General features: G+C 49.9%; 2 protein-coding genes across 16 annotated transcripts in view; one reads left to right on the top strand and one right to left on the bottom strand.

Annotated features, from left to right (window-relative positions):
• LOC112540725 (uncharacterized) overlaps nucleotides 1-19,215 on the top strand; it is a 39,594-nt gene that overhangs the window by 18,658 nt on the left and 1,721 nt on the right. For 6 of the 14 annotated variants that reach the window (XR_015795521.1, XR_003084809.2, XR_015795525.1 and 3 more), the window contains 6 exons: nucleotides 5,246-5,351; nucleotides 7,345-7,646; nucleotides 10,146-10,304; nucleotides 11,388-11,426; nucleotides 12,252-12,576; nucleotides 16,070-19,103. Coding sequence is in view for 1 of the 14 variants with exons in the window: in XM_088137201.1 (XP_087993327.1) it covers nucleotides 9,428-9,573; nucleotides 10,146-10,304; nucleotides 11,388-11,426; nucleotides 16,070-16,384 (659 nt within the window). In the remaining 13 variants the exon portion in view is untranslated. Of the gene's footprint in view, nucleotides 1-5,245; nucleotides 5,352-5,662; nucleotides 5,916-7,344; nucleotides 7,647-9,305; nucleotides 9,574-10,145; nucleotides 10,305-11,387; nucleotides 11,427-12,251; nucleotides 12,577-14,354; nucleotides 14,772-16,069; nucleotides 19,104-19,215 lie in introns of those variants that run through there. The other 8 variants (XR_015795526.1, XR_015795520.1, XR_015795518.1 and 5 more) reach the window with 6 other exon arrangements.
• Nucleotides 6,041-14,256, bottom strand: S100A16 (S100 calcium binding protein A16). 2 transcript variants are annotated; one of them, XM_007429093.3, is made up of 3 exons: nucleotides 14,123-14,256; nucleotides 7,438-7,616; nucleotides 6,041-6,465 (listed from the first exon to the last, which is right to left on the bottom strand). In XM_007429093.3, exons 1-3 carry the CDS (start codon nucleotides 14,127-14,129, stop codon nucleotides 6,301-6,303), a joined length of 351 nt encoding a protein of 116 aa, XP_007429155.1. In that variant the 5' UTR covers nucleotides 14,130-14,256; the 3' UTR covers nucleotides 6,041-6,300. The 2 variants fall into 2 exon arrangements, with proteins under 2 accessions (XP_007429155.1, XP_025022995.1); XM_025167227.2 differs by lacking the exon at nucleotides 14,123-14,256 and adding an exon at nucleotides 8,937-9,122.

Below are 19,215 nucleotides of genomic sequence, written 5' to 3'. Positions count from 1 at the left end.
ATGGATTTTCTATTCTGTTTGAAAAAGGGAAACAAAGCCGCTTTCGAATCTTTTCAGCAGCCTTTTGACACGAACGAACGGGGCTCCTCCGGCAGCGTTTGGCTTTTTCGAGAGGGATTATATTAAGAACAAGAAAAAAGAAGACTGGAAAGGCAGATTTTGGGATGTCCTATTCCCGCCCCCCACCCTCCCCAGCTCTGTTTTGGTTTAACATCCTGCCGGCTTCTGGATTTTTTTTTCCCCCTCCTAAACTCGTCCATCCGGTTCTTCAATAGTTGCAGCCTCTTCTGAAACACCACCTCTGTCTACAAGCCCAGACCGCGCTCGAGACAAAGCCCCGGCCGCCTGGTGCAACCTGTTGGACAGGTGTGCCAGGAAAGCCACACCCAGGCCTTTGCAATCCTCTCTGATCTGGGGGACTCTAAAGGAAAGCGAATAGCCTTGATCATCGGTTTTCCATGATCCGCCATGCCACCCCCCTCCCCAAACCGAAGCAGATCCTTATTAAATATGGAAATCTCGATGACAAAATGAGTTGGTCGTTTCATTTCCTTGCTGGGAGGCCTCCCGTTCCCGTCTCGTTAGCTCTCCCATCCCAGATTCCTTCCAGCGGGGAACAATTTGCAATAGAATTCGTCGCCCTGCAGAATCCTGAAATAACTCCTCCTCCGTGCCCACCTACCTCACAGGGTTGTTGTACGGCTCCTGCGTTCAAATCCCCCCAAGCTATTCACGCCTCCGAGGCAATGTGCGGAATCCGCTCTTTTTAACAGCGATGGATCCCGGACTGGCCTGGCTGAGCTCTTCAGCCCAAACATAAATCAGATTTGTTTAAAAGGAGAAGTTGCTCATTTGGGACCTGTTTTGTAAACTGCCAGGTATCCACGTGGGGAAACTGTTTATAATACAAAAAGGGAGCTGGGTTGGGGGCATTCATGTTCCCTTGACCCCTTTCTGTGAGGTTGATGCATTCGAGGAGAAAGAACTGTTGCTGGCAAAGGAAAGACGCAGCAATGCCATTCTATTTTAGGATTCAGTTTAGGAACTAGAAAAAAAAGCAGAATTGTTTTTGCCGTTCCGGTTACTGGAAGCACAGGATAGCACCCCAAATCTGCTGTTCATCCCAAGCAGCTCCAGCTTGAATCTTTAACTTGGATCCCCAGCCTCCTGCATTGGGGAGGGGTCCTAGAGATCATTCATCCAACCCCCCCTTCAGGGCCCCTCTGATGGCCTTGGGGCAGATGCTGAAGACCAAGCTGTCCTCCTCAAACCTGGCCATCTTTCTCATTCTGGTTACGGACTGAATGGCTCTTAGGGGTTTGATTTGAATCGTATCTGCGTTTGGGGCCAACTTTTGACCGTGGGGGTTTTAAACTTGCCTATTATTCGGCTAAATCAGCTGGGATTATCATGGAATGTAAAAGGCAGGAACTGAACTGAACTATGAACTAAACTAAACTAAACTAAACTAAACTAAACTAAACTAAACTAAACTAAACTAAACTAAACTAAACTAAACTAAAACTAAACATCTGATAGAGGGCCATCCGGTGTCTGTTGGAAGATCTCCAGAGATGATGTGGCAACCTGTTCCACCGTCTACCAGCTCATATAATCAGGAATTCCTCCTGATGCCAAACCTGAATCTCATCCCTTGAGGTTTAATCCTCCCAGAAGCTGAAAATGCTGCCTTCTTTCCCTGAAGGGCGCACAACGCCCCTCCGCCCCTCTTTTGCATGGAGCCAGACACCCTTTCGACACAAACTCCAAGCTCAGGAGATGCCAAGATGCGGTGCCAAGGTTTGGCTCAGACTGGTTGTTGCGAAACCGGAGGGAGATCCGACAATTCAATCCGGTCGGCGGGGCAGCCGAGACTTTCCGCTCTTTTCAGCCCGACGGGCCGAAAGTCCGTTCCCCCCCCTGCTTTAATTTATGGATTGAAGACTTAAAAGGCACCCCCCCCCCGACAAAATCGCCATGAAAAGAAGAAAAGGAAAGGAAAGGTAGCAGACACAAGAATAAAGCTTCGGTAACCAAACTGGGTGGGTCGAATGGTCCATTCTGCCATTCCTTCGTTGGCGAAGGGATTGTACAGGATCGAATTGGTGGCATGGCTAAAAAAAAATAGCCAGAAGCAGCGCGATGTTCGTCGGACTGCTGTTTATCGTAAATCAATAGGATAAATTTGCTTTGAAAGCTCTTAAGCCATTCCAAGCAGCAGTGCAAATGTGCGTTCTCTTTCTCTCTGTGTTGCACGCACACACACACACACACACACACACACCACACCCTCCTTGGCATCCCCCTCTGGGGCCTGGGCGTGTGTCTGAGCCGGGGAGCAGCTGAGTCACGAGGCGATGACTCACGGAGGGTTGCGAAGGAGGCAGAAGACCTGAGCGCCATTTGGCCACTTTTTGGGGAAGAGAAGTTGCTCCCGGGGCAAAGCGTTCCCCACCCCACTGCTCGTTTCCCCATCTCAAATGCAAAAAAAGAGGAGTTTCAGCTTGTCTCGTGGGAATTAGGGGCGGAGGGAACTTCTTTTCCCTTGCGAAAATTTGCAGGCGGCTTGAGAAGGAAGCCCCGAGGCTGCCTTGTTCTGAGGTAGACTGCCTTTTGACCTGGAGGATCTCTTTCGCATCCAGGCAGATGGGAGCAAAAATTCATTTTTCCCTGTGCAGGCAGGGAGATGGTCCCTCAAAGCTCCTTTGAGATGAGAGTGTCTTCCTGGTTTTGGGTGCTTGCTTTTATTTTATTACTTTTACTTTTACTTTTACTTTTACTTTTACTTTTACTTTACTTTACTTTACTTTACTTTACTTTACTTTACTTTACTTTACTTTACTTTACTTTACTTTACTCTACTCTACTCTACTCTACTCTACTCTACTCTACTCTTTTTTGCAGATATCGTGCTCTGGTCCAGGGAGGTTCCGCCTAGCAATTGGGGCTGATTAGGATCAATTGGCCGTTCAGATCCTGTCCCCAATTTGCCTTTTTTTAAAAATCTGAGCCTGTCTTCCCCTGTTGCGGCAGCGATTCCTGTCGATCAGGTCCCCCCCTTGATGGAAAGAGAAATGGAAAAAAAAATCCACTTTGCTAATGCTCGGGTGGCTTGGAGGAACCCGAGCCTGGGTCTCCGGAGAAGGAGGCGGGCTTCACCAATTGAACTTCGGCCTCGTCGTTCCCCTGTTTTGAAGCTTCGATCACCCACATCAGCATTCCTTGCTAATGTGGAGGGGGGCATGGATTAACCCCTGGCTTTGGCAGAACCATTTGATTAAAACAATCCTCTTTTGAGAAGGATTGCTGATGGAAGGGCTGGATTTCTGCCTGCCCCTCGGATCAGTGTTTCGCCCGTCTGCGGCTTGCATAATGCATTCTCTGAGCAAAGCAGCCGCTGCACAATTTTGCTGTGTGGGTACCCGTGCGTGCAGTCCTTTGTCCTCTTCTCCCATGTGCCACGTCCTGAACCCTCTCTGCCACTCCCGTCGCCAAGGGCACGTGAATGCCCGCATTGTTCGCCGGGCGAGCGTCCGCAGAGAAGGCCCCAAGCCCATTGGCCGGCAGCAGAAATCCAGCTGCGGGCCCCAGGAAGCAGAGGACTTCTTCCTGGCCACTGGGATCGGGAGGTAGACTGCTCCCCACAGTGGAAGCTCTACATTTGCCCTCGCGACTCCTCCTTTCCTTCCAGGTTGCGTTGCTCTCCCCCAGCCGTGCCAAGTTGCCCCTGGCTGAATCGGATATTGCTTTAAAACCGAGAGCCGGAGAAAAGAGAAGAGGAGGAGCTGACATTTCCGTGGGCGCGTATGCTGGCACTGGCAGTCTGGCTCTCCGTCGCGCCATTCTGCCTTTCCCGAAAAGTCTGCAGCCCAGATGACTGCTGGATGCCAGAGGGATGAGTCACCCGACAGACATAGCTTTGGCCTGCATTGCTAGGAGACCAGCTTTCCCTTCCTTTGTTTCCCCCAAGCCAGCCGAGAAGGATGGTCCGTGCTCCGTTGCCAGCCGGGGGACAAACGTCCCAGGCAGCAGATGGCACGGCCGGCCCTTGAATTGCATTATCGCAGAGAGGGGCTTCTCCGACTCCACTCCTATCTTGCAGAAATCCAGCCAAACTGGATTTCAAGAACTCTTTCCTAGTTTCCCCCCGCCAGGCGCCCTCAAAAAACTTGTGCGGGGTAGGCACAATGGTGCCATCCAACCCGGGCCTCGAGAATGAAATTCGACAGGCTTGGGAGAGTTTGCAAAAGGGGAATAGGATTTGGGGCAGGAAATTTGGGGGGGAGGAGAAGCGAACAGCTCCTTGGCATGGAAAACCCATGAGGCGGGGGACGGAATGGAGTCGGCTTTCACAAAAGGTGGCTGGCACGGTTAGCTGGAAGTCTGAATTCGGTGCGGCAAAAATTCTAAGGGTGTCGTTTTATTTTTTGAAAGGTCCAGATGTGGTGAATCCATTTAGCATTCCTGATGGCGACTGTGCTCGTTTACGTTCTCAATCCTGGGATGCTCTCCCTAAATTTCTAGCTCCTGAGCATGCACAGAGTATATAACATACCCTCCCTCCCTCCCCGTTGAATAACAAGCAGTTCCCTGAACTGAAAAATCGGGTACAGCACTGAAAGGGTGTGCGTCCTTCCCCAGGTCTCATTTTAAGACCCCCCTCTTTTCGGGGGGGGGGAGAAATCATTGCCAGGGCAAGTTGTATCCTTCCAGTTGTATTGCTGGCTGCCGTGTGCTGCCATCTGGTGGCCGGCGTTGCTCACTGCAGGGGAAGGGTGGGTCCCTGGGTGTCTCCAAAGCCCTCTGCCGCCCTCTGGGGGCCAGAATGCAGAACCCGGTCTCTGCAAACAGCCCGGTCCGTCCCACCCATTTTGCAAACCCCGACTCCCTTTTAGCTGAAACCAGGGCTGGAGAAGAGGCTCCAGAAGGTTATCTAGCCCAACCCCTGCCCCTCGAACCCTCAGCTTTGCCCCTGCCAGTTTGTCAGAAGGGGAAAAAGATGCACGACCTTGAATATTCTCTTTTTTTTATCCCCAAGCACAGGATGCATGCTAACGATCACCAGCGGAAGGAGTTTTTTGTGCAAAAACTGATTAAACGACCCTTTTTGCGCCTCTCCCAGATCCTCCTCCTGGTCTCCCTTTTCCCCCTCTCCTGACCCCGATCTTTTGCAGACCGAAGATTCAGTGACCTGCAGCGGGATCAAAACATTGTTAAACTCACCCTGTTTCCTTTTTTGCCTAAGGGGGTTTCTCCGCCCCGGCCGAATGCAAGCCGTGATTGCCAACCCACGGGGCAGAGGACGGTTCGTGTCGAGACACGGATGCTGCGTTGGAGGAACGGCAGCCGAGGTCGGTGAATGTTAACCCTGGTTTGATTCTTTGGGGCACAGGGCGGCCTGTCCTGGCTAATTCCCGGGTTAAACGTGGTGCATTAACAGCCGGATGGCCAAATTCCTTGGGACGAAGTTCTTGTTCTTACGGCGTGCAGGTGTTTCTTACGTCTTTTTTTTTAAAGGGCTGCCTAGATGGAGGCGCGTTATTTATTGAAATTATTAGAGACTTGAGGGGTTGTTTTAGCTGGACTTGGGGTGGGAGGTTCCCTGATTTCTGCACCATATAAAGAGAGGGATTGGGTAAATTATGCCCCCGTTTTTCTTTAGGGTTTGAATCTCAGGCTGTGGGATTCAAAGCAGACCGGAAGGAAATGCATTTCGTTAACCTCTGGGACTCCCTGCCACAAGATACGGTGACAGCCACGAGCTAAGATTTTATCTGCTTGGCTAAAAATCTCTCTCTAATGTAGAATTGGGGATAGCTAGTAAAATAGACCTTCCATGTTCCGAGGCATTCTATCTTGGGCGGCTGGTTCTTGTGGGTAACTATAAATACGTACGTGAAAGGCCTTGCTCGCTTTTGGGGTCGTATTGGAAGCCCCCAGAAGCCACAGAGGCTTACTCTGATGCAGAAAGGCAGTCTGCATCATCTGTCATCAATGAGGACTGGAAGCTTGTTGGGTGAGAAAGATTTTACAAAGAAGCTAGAGGCATTTCTAGGACTCTGAGGCCCCAGCCTTTATTGCAGTGCTATTCACAGTCACAACGGGTGCAATTCCCTTGCTTCTTGACCGCCCCCTCCCTGCCCGAAACTGCCCATTCCCCAAATTAGCCAGTCCAAAAGTGTTTGTCATATCTGGCCCCTTCAGCAGAAAGGGAACTGGAAGGACGGCGAGAGAAAAGTGGGGAACTGGGAAGCAGCGATGGGGACAAAGAGGCTTTTTTTCCACCAACTCCTTCCATCTCTACTTGGTGAATTTTTCATTCTCTTCCCGCTGTCGGATGAGGCACGAGATCGGGCTGGCGATGCCTCCGATCAGGTTCCAATATTCATCAAAATTGATTTCTCCGTCCTGATTCTCATCCAGGTCGCCGATCAGTTTGTCAGCCGCCTGCTTGTTCTTGGTGTCCTAGAGGGTGGGAAGCAGAGGAAGGCGGATCAGGCGGGCGAGGAAAAGAGGCCTGGTTGCCCTCCGGTCCAGAGGGGTGGGAATAAGCCCTTCTTAGTTTGGGGTGGGATTCTTAGCCCTCCCTCGTCTCACTGGCTTGCAGTCCCCATCATCCTGGATGGATCTGCATTTCCCTGGGAGCTGGTCCCCAGAAATGGGGAAAGTCTCAAGTTCCCCATTGCCATTTCCTTCCTGCCATCCTTGACACATGTTCTGCCAGCCCTTCAAGGTAGGCCAGGTCAGAAACTGTAACGGCATGTGAGAAAGACCTTGAGAAATGGGGCAAAGAGACGCTGCCAAGGGAACGGTCAGATAAGAGATGGCTTAGCCCTCAGCCGCATAATGGGTAGAGAAAGAGACTCAGAAGGGACCCTCCCTAGGCTGTAAAAGAGACGGGGGGAGAACTGCACTTTCAGACTTGCAAGATTCTGTTAATGTAGCTTTACAATAAAGTAGAATTTGCTCATCTGATGATGTTTCCTGTTTGGTCTACCTGGTAAGGCTGATGTCAATCTTGCAAGTCTGAAAGTACAAATCTCCCATCTCCTTCACAGCCCGAGAAACTAGGGAGGGTCCCTTCTGAGTCTCTTTCTCCATCCATTATGCGGCTGAGGGCTAAGCCGTCTCTTATCCGACCGTTCCCTTGGCAGCGTCTCTTTGCCCCATTTCTCAAGGTCTTTCCCACATACCATTACCGAAACCGCAGCGGTTCTAAGAATGCTACTTTGACGTTGTAGGGTATGATAACTAAATCTTAAAGTCCCACCCAAAATTTTAAGGACCACAAGGTCAAGGCGGGGCTTTTTCCCAGTCTCTCTCTTGCGCTTTCTACATCCCCAGGCTAAGCCACCCTTTCCGAGCCGGACCTAAATTCCCCCGTGCATTCGAGCCCAAATTCAGACAGCCATCAAGGATGGGAGCCGCCCTCCTCACCGTCAGCATGTGGTTGAGCTCGCGTTTCAGCATCTTTCGGAAATCGCACTTCCTGATCCCGCGCCGTTTCCGGCAACAGCAGCCTTTTCCGGCGTATTTGTCGTAATTCTTCACCAGGGTCTGGATGGCCCACTCCAGCTCCGAAGAGTCTCCAGCCACTGCCATGCTGCCCTTGGCTCCTGAAAAATAGGAACGGGGGTTTATCACCGGTGGGTAACCTTTCCACTTCCGCGCCCTGCTTGAAATGAATAAACCGAGGCCTCCCTCAATGAACTTCTGTCTCTAGTGATGCCCACGGCAGGCTGTAAAATAGGCATTTCTCTTGTACTGTCTGGTGGGGACGTTTCCGGCGGCACATTTGGTAAAACCATCTTGGAACGATGCGCACGCTTGAAACGCGAGGTGGAAAAGATTTGATTCCTCCATCTTTAATTTTGCTTTGGAATCTCTGGGCTAAAAACTGCCAGGCGTCGTCGTCGTCGAGCCCGGCGGTATAAGAGCACAAATAAATAAAATACAATGACGAAAAGAAATCTTTCAGCAAAGATGGCTCTTGCCCCAGTTCAGCTTTTAAACATTTTAACGTCACAACCTCTTCCACCCTTTCCTGCCTTCTGTGAACGTTCACTCACACACACATCCTGGCCGAAGTATTTCCAGATCTTGTTGGACTCCGGTTCCCATCCTCCTCCCTCTTCATGTTATTGAGCACGGCAGAGCTTGGCGCGTGCCAAAAAGGATGTTATCTAGGATGACAGTTTTCTTCTAAACTTTTAATACGTGAAGGGAAGCCCAAGGAATAAAATTGGAGTCAATAAAAGTCAATAACAAAAGTCAGTAAACGAAATCGATACATAAATATAAAAAGCCAGTGAAGTCAAAAAAGAAACACGTAAAGAAAAGGAAGTAAACATAATAAGTCAATCAATTAAATACACAAAAAAGGTGATAAGAAAACAAGTAAACGCATGAAAAAGGAAATAAAGTAAAAAGTAAAATAAATAATTGCGTAAAAGGTAAAGAAAGTCAGTAAATACACGGAAATGAAAACAGTAAAGAAATACATGGATACATAAATAAACAGGAAACAAAAATCAGGAAAAACCTAAATACAAAAATGAAAAGAAATCAAAAATATAAAGGAAATACATGAATAAAAAGGAAAGAAAGATTAAAGGGAGGGGGAGCGGGTGGAATAAAATAGACATAAGAAAGAGAGAAAGAATTAAATTTTCATGTGTGCGCAGATAGCTTCATTTGTGCCTTTAGAAACACAACCCCTTTGAAGCCGCTAATGGCCTCCCCTTGTTTCCTTCCTGAGGACTAGCAGCTTGGGTTAAACCCAACCAGATCGGCACGGACTTTTCCATCATAATCGAAGTGCATTATTCGCGACCCTTCGGATGTTTTCCAGCCACGTAAAACACAGACTCTGCCCTCTCTCCAGAAAACTATGGGGAAGTAGGCTCAAAATCAGACCCCCCCCCCCAATTCCTTACCTGCTCCTTTCATTCCTGCAGACTCTCTTTTGAAAATTTATTTTTAAAAAAAGAAATTAAATATTCCACCCAGAGCTGCCTTGCCAAGAGCGAAAATCTTGGGAGTATCCAGGATGGAGAAATCTTTGCTTTTTCAGGATCGACTTGCCTGGCAGGAAGAAATTAAAAAAACCTGAACAGGATAAAGGGGTGGAAATCTGTTTTCCGTGGGCCTTTCCTGTCCTGGCTGGACACTGGGCGTAAAAACGCAGCGTTCCTCCATCCGATATGGAAATGGGAGTGACAGTCTCCCCATTGGCTGCCTGGTTGGCTTTGGCGCTTGTGCGATTCGCCGTGCACAAGTATGGTGCAAATTGCAGGTGGCTGAACTTAAAGGCTGCTTAGTGTGGCAGGTCTCCCCGTGGGGCAGCCTCCATTTCTGATGCACGCAAAGCTGCTTTTTGCCAGTTGCGCAAAAGCGCATCGTGGCTGTGTGCAGACTCCGTCTCTGGATGTGCTGGAGATCCCGGTCTCCCTTTGATGCGAGACGCAGAGATGCAGCGGGAACATCAGAAGGCTTCAGCCAGGACAGACCCAACACTTGGCAAAAAATAAAACGCTGTGCTTGGGACAGACCACAATTGCTCGGCTGTGTGATGTGGGTTCGACTCGCGTTTCTGACTTAGCTCGCGTTTCTGGTCCGTCCAGTGTTTTCGTATCCATTCGCAGTTGAGGAGCGGTGTGCGTTTCCTCGGGGTTGCATTTCGCAACACTCACTAATTTTTGCGGGGTTTTCTTTTTTGCCAGCAAAACTGAAAATGTTTAAAAAATGAATACAGCAGAGAAACCCATCTAGCTTTGAATGTTTGGCTATTCAGCCAACATCATGCTGGTTAAATATGATTGCTGCTGCTCTTCTCCTTCTCCTTCTCCTTCTCCTTCTTCCTCCCCCTCCTCCCCCTCCTCTTCTTCTTCTTCCTCCTCCTCTTATTATTATTATTATTATCATCATCATCATCATCATCATCATCTGGAGTTGCTGTGCCAACTGCATTTGGCTAATGGGAGCATGATTGCATCTCTAGGCGTGGAAAATGACATGTGAGTTAAGAAACTGGAGAGAGATAACCATGGGAAGAAATACAAATTTAGGATGTTCATATTTCTCCAACGGAATGCCTGGAGGGAAATGCAAAAGCTTTAGAACATCGTTTTTTTTTTCCTTCACAGAATTTTTCAGTGCAGTTCGGAAGATGGATGCTCTGAAAATGGATATATTCAGGGAAAGGATTCGCAAAAACGGTTGCTTTCGTGCAGAGAATCTGTGAAAGGCTGCATGGCCAGGATGAACTTTGTGGAGCGATGCAGATGGATGGAAAGCGCGCGCAGGTACGCACAGGAAGAGAAATCTATCTGCAAATGTGGCTGGGGGATTCTGGGAGTTGAAGTCCACCTATCTTAAAAGTTGCCAAGGTTGAGAAACGCTGGGCTAGACGGTCGAGGGTCGCTCGCAAAGTAAGCGAGTAAGGACAAATCCATTAAAAAAAAATTGACCATCGTAAAGCGCCCGGAGTCGCTGGGAGTCGGACGGCATATAAATTTAATAAATTATTATTATTATTAAATTTACAAATCAGTGCTGGAAACGATGGATTTGATTTTTTTCTCCACTGGATCTGGACTTCGAGGGAGATGGAATCTGTCCTCGGGGCAAGGATGGTCCTTCGACTTTCTTGCTCCCTGAGCGAGGGCGAAAGATCCTTTGGGGTGCCCCCCCCAAATTTAGAGCCTGGGAAGGTGGGGCCTTTGGATGCATCCCCACCGTTCATCCTTGATGGAGGATGAACAGGATAACGTGGGAGGCTGGCACCCCCCCCCCTTGCAATAGGGGAGGTGCTGCATCGTTGTGCAATTCCAGCCCAGCTGGTTTCTCCAGCTCTAGTCTAGAGGTTTTGAGTTACGGCTTGAGATTCAAAAAATGGGTGTTCGGGTCCCCCGCAGATTGCGCAGGGTGGAGTTTCCTTTGCTCAACCTTGGTTTTCCCCAGCTGTGAAATGGGAGCGCACGTTCCCTGCTCTTCAGGGCTGCCCTGAGAAACGAATTGAGGCAGACAAGAGGTGCCTTCCCTGAATCCTGGTGGGCTTGAAAACACAATGAAATAATGATCTAGCCCAGTGTTTCTCAAACTTGGCGACTTTAAGAGGGGTGGGCTTCAACTCCCAGAATTCCCCAGCCGGCTGGGGAATTCTGGGAGTTTAACCCCACCCCTCTTAAAGTCGCCAAGTTTGAGAAAACTGATTGAGCCCAACCCAATCATTATTTCATTATCTTGTATAGCTCCTTGTTATTCCCCGAATCGCCCCTGCTATTGTTTATTGAGGTGTTGAAACTCTCTCTCAAAGAAAGGAATTGATCCTATGCTATTTAAATATACAAAGAAGCGTATTTTCCCCCCTCTTTTCTTCCACACAGAGCGGACGTTGTTTCCTTGCCCTTCCGTGCAGAGTTTGGGTAAGTACTCATTACCGACTTTTGAAGATCGCTGTTTTTATTTGCGACGATGACAAAACGTTGTTTCCTGCACTGATGTTTTCAGTTTTCTTTTTTTTAAAAAATGGTCCATTTAATTTGACTCCTTTCAAATGGTTGGGACACGGTGGCCCCGTATGACTGAGTGTGATATATTTGCCTTTAACGCTCCCAAATCGTTTGCCCGCAGCACAGACAGAAGGAGCTAGGAAAAAGGGCTTTAAATCAGAATGGTGCCGATGAGGATCTGATCTATTTCCTCTTCCATGTAGAAAGAAGAGGTCTTTTTCCAATTCTGTATTGGGTATTTTTTCGGGGAGGGGGAAGCACACGCATTAAAGGTGATTTAAGTCCATCGGAGGCGGCGTTGAAACAGCAGAACAGGCGTTGAATTAAACGTTGGCTAAATGTTGTTTAGAAACTGGCGTTTTGCACAAGATGCTGTCGTGCCTGGAAAAGCAGCACAGATTGTGTGGTTCAAGACACAACCTGGATCAGGGTTTCTCAACCTCAACCCAGTCCACCCATCTTAAAGTTGTCGAGGTTGAGAAACACCGACTTGGATACTTGGTGTAAATTCCAGCCACTTCTGTAAAACGAACCTGCAAAGACCATCTTTTGCTTCATCCCGACGGCCGCCACGACTCGCTAACGCATTTCAAGATTGCCGGTTCAAACCCGACAAAGGGAGCAATTTGGGGCGTGATGGTTTTACTGTGCCTTTAATTTTGGCATATCCCTGTTGGGAGGTGCCCTTCCTGGACGTTTGGCATGGATTTTCCCAAGCACTTTTTCCGCATCTTTTAGGCAGACGGGTACATTCCTCTCTACGTTCGCCACGCATTCCCAAAGCGAACGGCGCCGGTACTAAATCGACGGATAAAGCGGAAAGAGCTAATCCGGGTCCCATCCGTGGATCAGGCCACGACAAGCAACGCCTCGTTCACGGCTTGCCCCTGGCGTGTAACACGGAGTCGGATCAACGGCTTTATCCGTGGAAGGCCAAGGTTTTTGCTCCGTGTGATATTTGAATGAGGAAGAGGAATCGCTCACGTTGGAGCTGGTCTCTGTCAACAGGAAACCCTTCCTCTTTGCAGACCGTAATCTCCCCGGTGGAGCTCGTGACCCCAAGGTGGGAAAGGCAAACTGCACATCCAGACAGCTGTCTTGGCTGGGCAGGGAGGTCCCTCCAGTTGCTCTTGGATGACAGTTCCCATCATCCTTGCCTCGCGGGAGGCCAGGTTGGGCACGGTCATCCCCCCGTCGCTTTGTGAGGGGCAGCGCTGCGTGGAGGGCAGGGAAGCAAGTTCACGCAGAAGAGGTTTATCGGAGGCTCGTGCCAGTCAGCCAGCCGATGGACCCGCCCTGTTCAGAGGAAGTCTATCTCAGAGTACCATTTGCCGGGCATGGCTCGGGAAGGGCCCTGTCGGAGCGACGCCCCTGCCAGTTTCAAGGAAGCTTTCGAATAAACGATGCCATGATAATTTTATGGCGCTTTATGGACCATAAATGCATTTTGATGGACTAGGTGCCGCCGTTCTAGCGTAGCCATTTCATTGAGTCTCCAAACCTTCTTTTCCTGATTTTTAAACTCAAGCAGCACCCTTGGGGCATGTCAGAAGGTTACCCGATTAACAATCCTTATTCCATTATTATTCCTATTTTAAGGGAAGATTGCACCGGGAAAGCAACTTTTTTTACGTAATTGTTACTGGAGGCAGCTCCCAAAATAAAAACAGCAGTTGAAAAGCAAACACAGAATTAATTCAATATCTCCCCATCCCTGGAGCTCTCAGGGGCATGGAGGACTACAACTCCCAGAATCCCCTTAGCCAGGGGCTCTGCCAGCTGAGGGCTCTAGAGGCAGTCACTGTATCCGGAGGGCACCAGGTGGGGGAGAGGTGGTGTGAAGAAGTCAGAAACACTGCTTTTTTCTCCCCCTCCTCCTTTTAAGCAAGATTTAAACTCCAGATCGAGCGGAAGAAAAGCAGGGTGTTGGCGAAACGTTTCACAAGTTTCAGCTTGATCAGCCACATCTGAACAGCCTCGGGAGCGTTGAGGGATCAGATTGAGGGCTCAGAGGTGGCTGAGGAAGCAGGAGAGGGTCCCCATTCTTCCCCAAATCCCGTGAAAGACAGGGCCAGGTTCACAAGACCCCTGAAACCCAGCTGAACCAAACACAGAGCATGCGTTCCCGTCCCGTGCGGTCTCTAAATCTGAAAGGGAAGACCTAGTTCTCGCCCGGTGCTCCGCCCGCCGAGAAAAACCCGGCGTTCCCCCATCTTGGTGCCCAACCACCCAACCCAGGTCTCAAATGTTGTGAGAATCTGCCCAGCCTTTCCTCTGAGTTTCCTATAGGTCGCGGCTGGCCCGTCTTCAAGCCCCAGAAGACCTTCATTCTTTCCCCCTTTGGGAATTCTTCCCTTCAACTTCCGGCTTCCGAATGTACCTGGTTGGCTGATCCGATAGGTAGGTCGATCGGCAGGTAGGTCGATCGATAGACGGAGGGACGGACGGATGTGTCAAAGCGGGTGAAACCCACACTGGCTCCAGGACCTCCGCAAATTTCACAACCCAGAAACCTCTCTCTCGGTGGCATCGTCTGTCGGGACCCCCTTCCCAGCCACCCACCCCAGTGCCCAAGGGGGCCTCTCGCCCACCACTGAGGCTTTCCTTACCAAGCATGATCGAAGCAGGCGGGGTCTGGTTCGGCTCCAAAAGTTTCCTGTTCTTGCCTGTCTGCGTTCCCGACTCCTCTCTGTTTACTAAGCTGGAGTATATGAGACTGGGCAGGTACGTCCCACCTGCTGCTGTGCCCGGCCCCTGGATCACGAGGCCAGGTCCAGCTTCCTTTTCAAGAGAAAAAGTCCCTCCCTCTCTTCTCTCCCTCTTTTTTAACCTCTGATAGTCGTTGGGGCACTCCCCTGACTAACCCACCTGGATCTCATGGGAAAAAGCCGTGGGGCGGTGGCGAAACCTGCCCCACGGCTTGGCCCACGCCTGGCCCCCATGTGTAAGGCCCCCCACCCAGGGTGGCAAGGCACGGGAGAGGGTGCTTCCATGGAACCAGGTCTCCTGTCTCTGATGGGACGGCCAGTGCCCATGTTGGCGACGCAAAGATGGCCCGGGCACCCGGGGGAGAACGTGGCAGCGTATTTCTCTTAGGATGGCGAGGGTGGTACGTCCCTAACGTTCTCCAGGCCACACCCTGAATTTCTCTGCCCTCTGCTGCTGTTCCCTAGACATCCCCCCAGCACAGCATTGTTCTCGTTCATCCAGAATTAGCAAGCGACCGCACCTCAACCACTGTTGGTTAATCAGCCACAGGTAGCTTGGAGTTTTCCTCCCTTCCTTTTTTCCATTGGAACACAACACCCCTTTCTCTCTCTCTCTCTCTCTCTCTCTACATATATATATTTATATTTTTATATTGGCATCTGTAATGTATCTGTGATTTAAAGGCAGATATAAATATATTTATATTTAAAAAGCCAGATTGCTCAAAAGCGCAAAAACGGGGGGGGGGGGGGGAATAATGCAGGGATGCGCTAAAAAAAAAGGGCAAAGGATATGATGGATACCAAGCAAACTTACTTACTTTATTTATTTATTTATTTATTTATTTGGATTTTTTGGGGTAATCCAGGTGTACAAAACATACAAAGGGATAGAAAGTAAGATATAGAGAAAAAGCAGTGAAACAGAGAAAGAAGGGGGGGAAACCTCATAGAATTATGCCTTCTGCCGTTCTTTCTTTCCGGTAGTTATCACCTTCATCTTTTCGCCATCCTCTTCCTCCCTTCTTAATCCCCAAATCCCGAAATCATCCGTTCACTCTTTTCTTCTTTCAAGAAAAAGACCATACAGTATGAGGTTCCCGGTCTTCCGAAAAGATCTTCGTGTTTTTTTTCTCGGTCCGCTGCCCCGTTTCTGCAAATTCGGTTAATTTTCTAATCCCATCTTCCACTGTAGGTAGTTCCTTGCCTTTCCAGCTTTCTCCGTCCAATAATCCTGCTGCAGTCCAAGCGGCCTTTTTTCTTTTTAAATCATTGCAACGGGGGGTGTCGGTTCGGAAATTCGACCCAGTGAGGTGGGCATCAAGTTAGAGCATTCAAGTTCAGTCTCTTTTTACAGCCGTTTTTCTTTAAACGTTCTCGAGACCGAGCAACCCGTCAAAGATGTTGAATCTGCAGCTCCCAAACTTTGGGGCCTTGCGATAATTGGTTTTACCTGTCTTACTTTGGGCCTGTTTGAACCCAAAACCGAGCCACCGTATTCGGGCTGCAGTGAACGGGAACGTCCACCGGGTGGCAGGAACCAGGTTAAATCTGCCAACTCTTTGCTGCCCCCTAGAGCTCCGATGGAGTTTAACATTCTGCAAATATTTTGAACGCATCTGGGCGTAAAAACCAAGGGTGTCCTAGAGGAAGCTGAATAAACAATGAATTTAAAACCAGTTTGCCTTTTTCGGGGGGCGGGGGGAGAACTCTGGGGCTCGATTTGCAAGGGCGTCTTCCGAAAAAAAGGGCTCGTAAGGGCTTCGTGGGTCTGTTTCTCAGCACCGTGGTACAGCAGCTCTCATCTAAAATGTGGGGTTAATTTTTTTTCCTATCCACCCGCCTTAGGGAGCAGCTTACACCCCAAATCCTGGTGGGACGTTGTATCATCCTTCCTCGCTGGCTGACCGGGAAGTTTTCAGTGCCTTCGTTCGACGGATCTTCGATCTTTTATGAGGGTGCTGTATTTTACAAGCCGAGCGAGGCGCGGCTCACGGCCACCCCTGCCACCACCGTCCCAAAACCTCTTCGTTTCACCAGTCGCACCTCTAATCTCTTTCTAAACAGACTTCGCCTGCTTGGAACAGCGACCTTGCTTCCCTCCGCTACGGAAAAGCTTTCTCAGCACAAGGAGGGGGGCGCGACGCAGACCGTTCTCGCAAGGTACAAAACGCTTGCCGTGCGTGGGCGGAAATGTCTGGAGGGTGCATGCACAAAATGGCTGCTGTCGAGGCAGGGTTCACCCGTGCCCAGGATGTCGGGGGGAAGTGGGGGGTCAGGGCCCCAACACAACAGCCAGATCAGTCGCGGAAAGGTGGTTGCTGACCGGCGTTTGCCGCGAACATTAGATTTTATTCCGTGCTAGAAGACTCCGCCAGAAACTACCCCCCGCAATCCACCCCTCTCACACCCTTCCTGGAGTGACCGAATTTTGAAGATTTTTGCAGGATGACCTCGTCCGAAAACCAGTCTTCCCCGTGGAGTCACAGAAGTCTGCGAAAGAACCGGAAGCCAGGAGTCGGGGCGATCGGCGCGGATCGAGATCCGCTCGGCAGCCCTGACCTGGCCCTGACGTTTGCAATCCGGTACGTAAGATTGCAATCTGCAAATAGGTTGCTGAGCGGATGATGCTGAAGAATGCTATTGATTTCCACCTCCGAAGCAAGTTCCTTGGCATTCCATCCTCCGAAGTATTTCTGGCATGAACTATTTGTTATCGTTACTGCGAGGGCTGGCCCTCCCGGCTGGCGCTCTTCCCACGCGGAGGCTCCGCTCTACATCCTGTGGCGAGGAGTTCCACCGCCTAATTGCCCGCCCCAATTTAAAAAGCATTTCCTTTTCATCAGCCAGGAATGTGTCATCAGCCCTCTGGCTGAGCTCCTTTTTCCAAGGAGGCAGGAGATGAGGTCAGTCTGGCTGAAGGGGAAAGGTGTATGGTGTGTGGTTTTTTTTTTAAAAAACGGGCAGGAAACACCTTGCCCACCAAAACAAACACGGAGGCCCGAACAGGAGGATTGCAAAACTGCAGCAAAACAAGGATATTTGCCCGGGAATGCATGCCCGTCCTGGGACGCCCACCGGTTACTCAGCCTCTTTCTTCACTCAAATGCGAGGCAGGAAAGTGATTAAAAGTTTTTTTTTTAATAATAGGCCCATGGTTCATGGTTTGATCATTCACAGACAAAAGCCAGGGGGTGTTTGAAGGTGCAGATCGGGGCCTGATCCAGAAAAAGCACGCAGGCGATAAAGTTGGTTTTGCAGGCGCAGAGAATTAAGGGTATCCGATTTTATCGGCGCCGCGCAGAACGTGGATTATCTCATCTCCTCGAGGCTTCCTTCCAGATCCTCATCATGAAGTCACCCCGATCGACTGATTACGACCAGGAGGCGCCCCCAAACCTCCTGGAACGTGCTCATGAATACCTCCGACTGAATCACCCCGGGATGATTTCGTCAGCCGCCTGCCTTCCTCGTGAGCGGGCTGAAGCTTTCTTGCAGCACCCCAAGAAAAGGTTCTCCACTCCCCACGCTTGGAATGCGATTTTGCCGCGGGCCGTCGATGAGGAAAGCGTTTCCTCCTTGCCCAGCTGGCAGTCCATCCCTCCAGCCTCGGCTCACCCCGCTCGGAGTTTCTGCTCGGGCCGCGTCACGGTCCTTTTTTTAGAATCCGAAAGCAAAACCCGGGATGTTGCCCCTGGATGTGACGGGCGGGTGACAGTGTCTTTTCAAAAGATTTCTGGGGAAGCCTGTTTCCTGCAGGAGTTTCTGACGGGGTTGAATTACGGCCTTTGTAGATTTCAGGTTTGGGGAGCTGAGCGTGGGAGTCTTGCGATTTCCTCCCGGCGTTGCAAAACCCGCCATCCTTTTAGGGTTCACCTGGATTGCAAGCAGCCGGGAGGCTGGGCTGATCTGGCAATTGATGCATGCATAAAATCAATGAATGGATGGATAAACAGGCAAAACCTGATGGGGACGAGTGTCTTCATGGCGGGGGGCGGGATTTTCCAGGCTTAAATTTGCACCAAATCCCCTGCCAGCCCTACCGTTTTTTTCCCTAAGAAGCGCGTCTAAATGAACTGGCAGTTTTTAGAAAAAAGGTGTGCAGGGAGAATTGGAGGTGGGGGGGTTGAAAGAAAAGCACAGGATAACATGAGGTTTTAGAAAAGCTTGGGGCCGGGGAAATTGGCATCCCCAACGAGGCTACAGAGGAATCGGCGATCCAGGTTGGCTTTTCGGGTGGGCCCATTTGGCCCTTAGAGGCGGGCAATGCGGAATCCGCTTTGGGGGAAAAGTGGATCTGCTTTGGAGGGGATCCACTTGCGGGGGAAGGAAGTCTTCAGAGTTTAAGCCTCTTTGGTCAGGGAGAGCGAGACCCCTCGCTTCAGGCCATAGTCCTTCTTTCATCTTTGCGGCCAAATCAATAAAACTTAAAAAATCATTTCTTGGTTTGATTGCGGTGAGCCTCCCAGAGTCGCTGGGAGTCGGGTGCCGTGCTAGTTTAATAAATAATAATAATAATAAATAATAATTAATAATAATATTTATTTAATGTTAATATATTAATTATTATTATTAATAATATTATTATTATTTCTTTGTCGGCCAAGCTTTTTCCCAGTCAGAGTTGGCGTCTGGCAGCCAGCTCTTTCAGTTCCCAAATTCCTCTCTCTTCTTATCTCATGACGCATGTCGTGCCTAATTAAAACCCAGCCAACACATCTCCTTGCCATGCTTTATCCCCGGTTCCCATGGGGCCAAAGAAACACGTCCCATCCCATTACGAAATGGGCCCTGATCTCTTTTATTTCGCAGGGTTGATGGTCAAAGATGGCCCGGTTGGCTTCCGTAACTCTTGGGGCCAAGGGGGTCTTGTGGAAGGGTTGGTTGAAGACAGTGTTTCTCAACCTTGGCCACCTGAAGATGCGTGGACTTCAACTCCCAGAATTCCCCAGCCAGCATGCTGGCTGGGGAATTCTGGGAACTGAAGTCCACGC

The sequence above is a fragment of the Python bivittatus genome, unplaced genomic scaffold (genome assembly GCF_059951505.1).
Source record: "Python bivittatus isolate LINGU-HERP-01145 unplaced genomic scaffold, Pbiv_v1 ctg000180_np1212, whole genome shotgun sequence".
Classification (NCBI taxonomy): domain Eukaryota; kingdom Metazoa; phylum Chordata; class Lepidosauria; order Squamata; family Pythonidae; genus Python; species Python bivittatus.
The sequence above is the reverse complement of the archived record's forward strand: the minus strand, read 5'-3'. Positions and strand labels throughout refer to the sequence as shown.

What these genes read in the sequence shown, in the direction of transcription:
- S100A16 (XM_025167227.2), bottom strand. An exon ending in AGCTCAACCACATGCTGACG is followed by an intron (nt 6,466 to 7,437) that starts GTGAGGAGGGCG and finishes CCCACCCTCTAG; the next exon opens with GACACCAAGAACAAGCAGGC.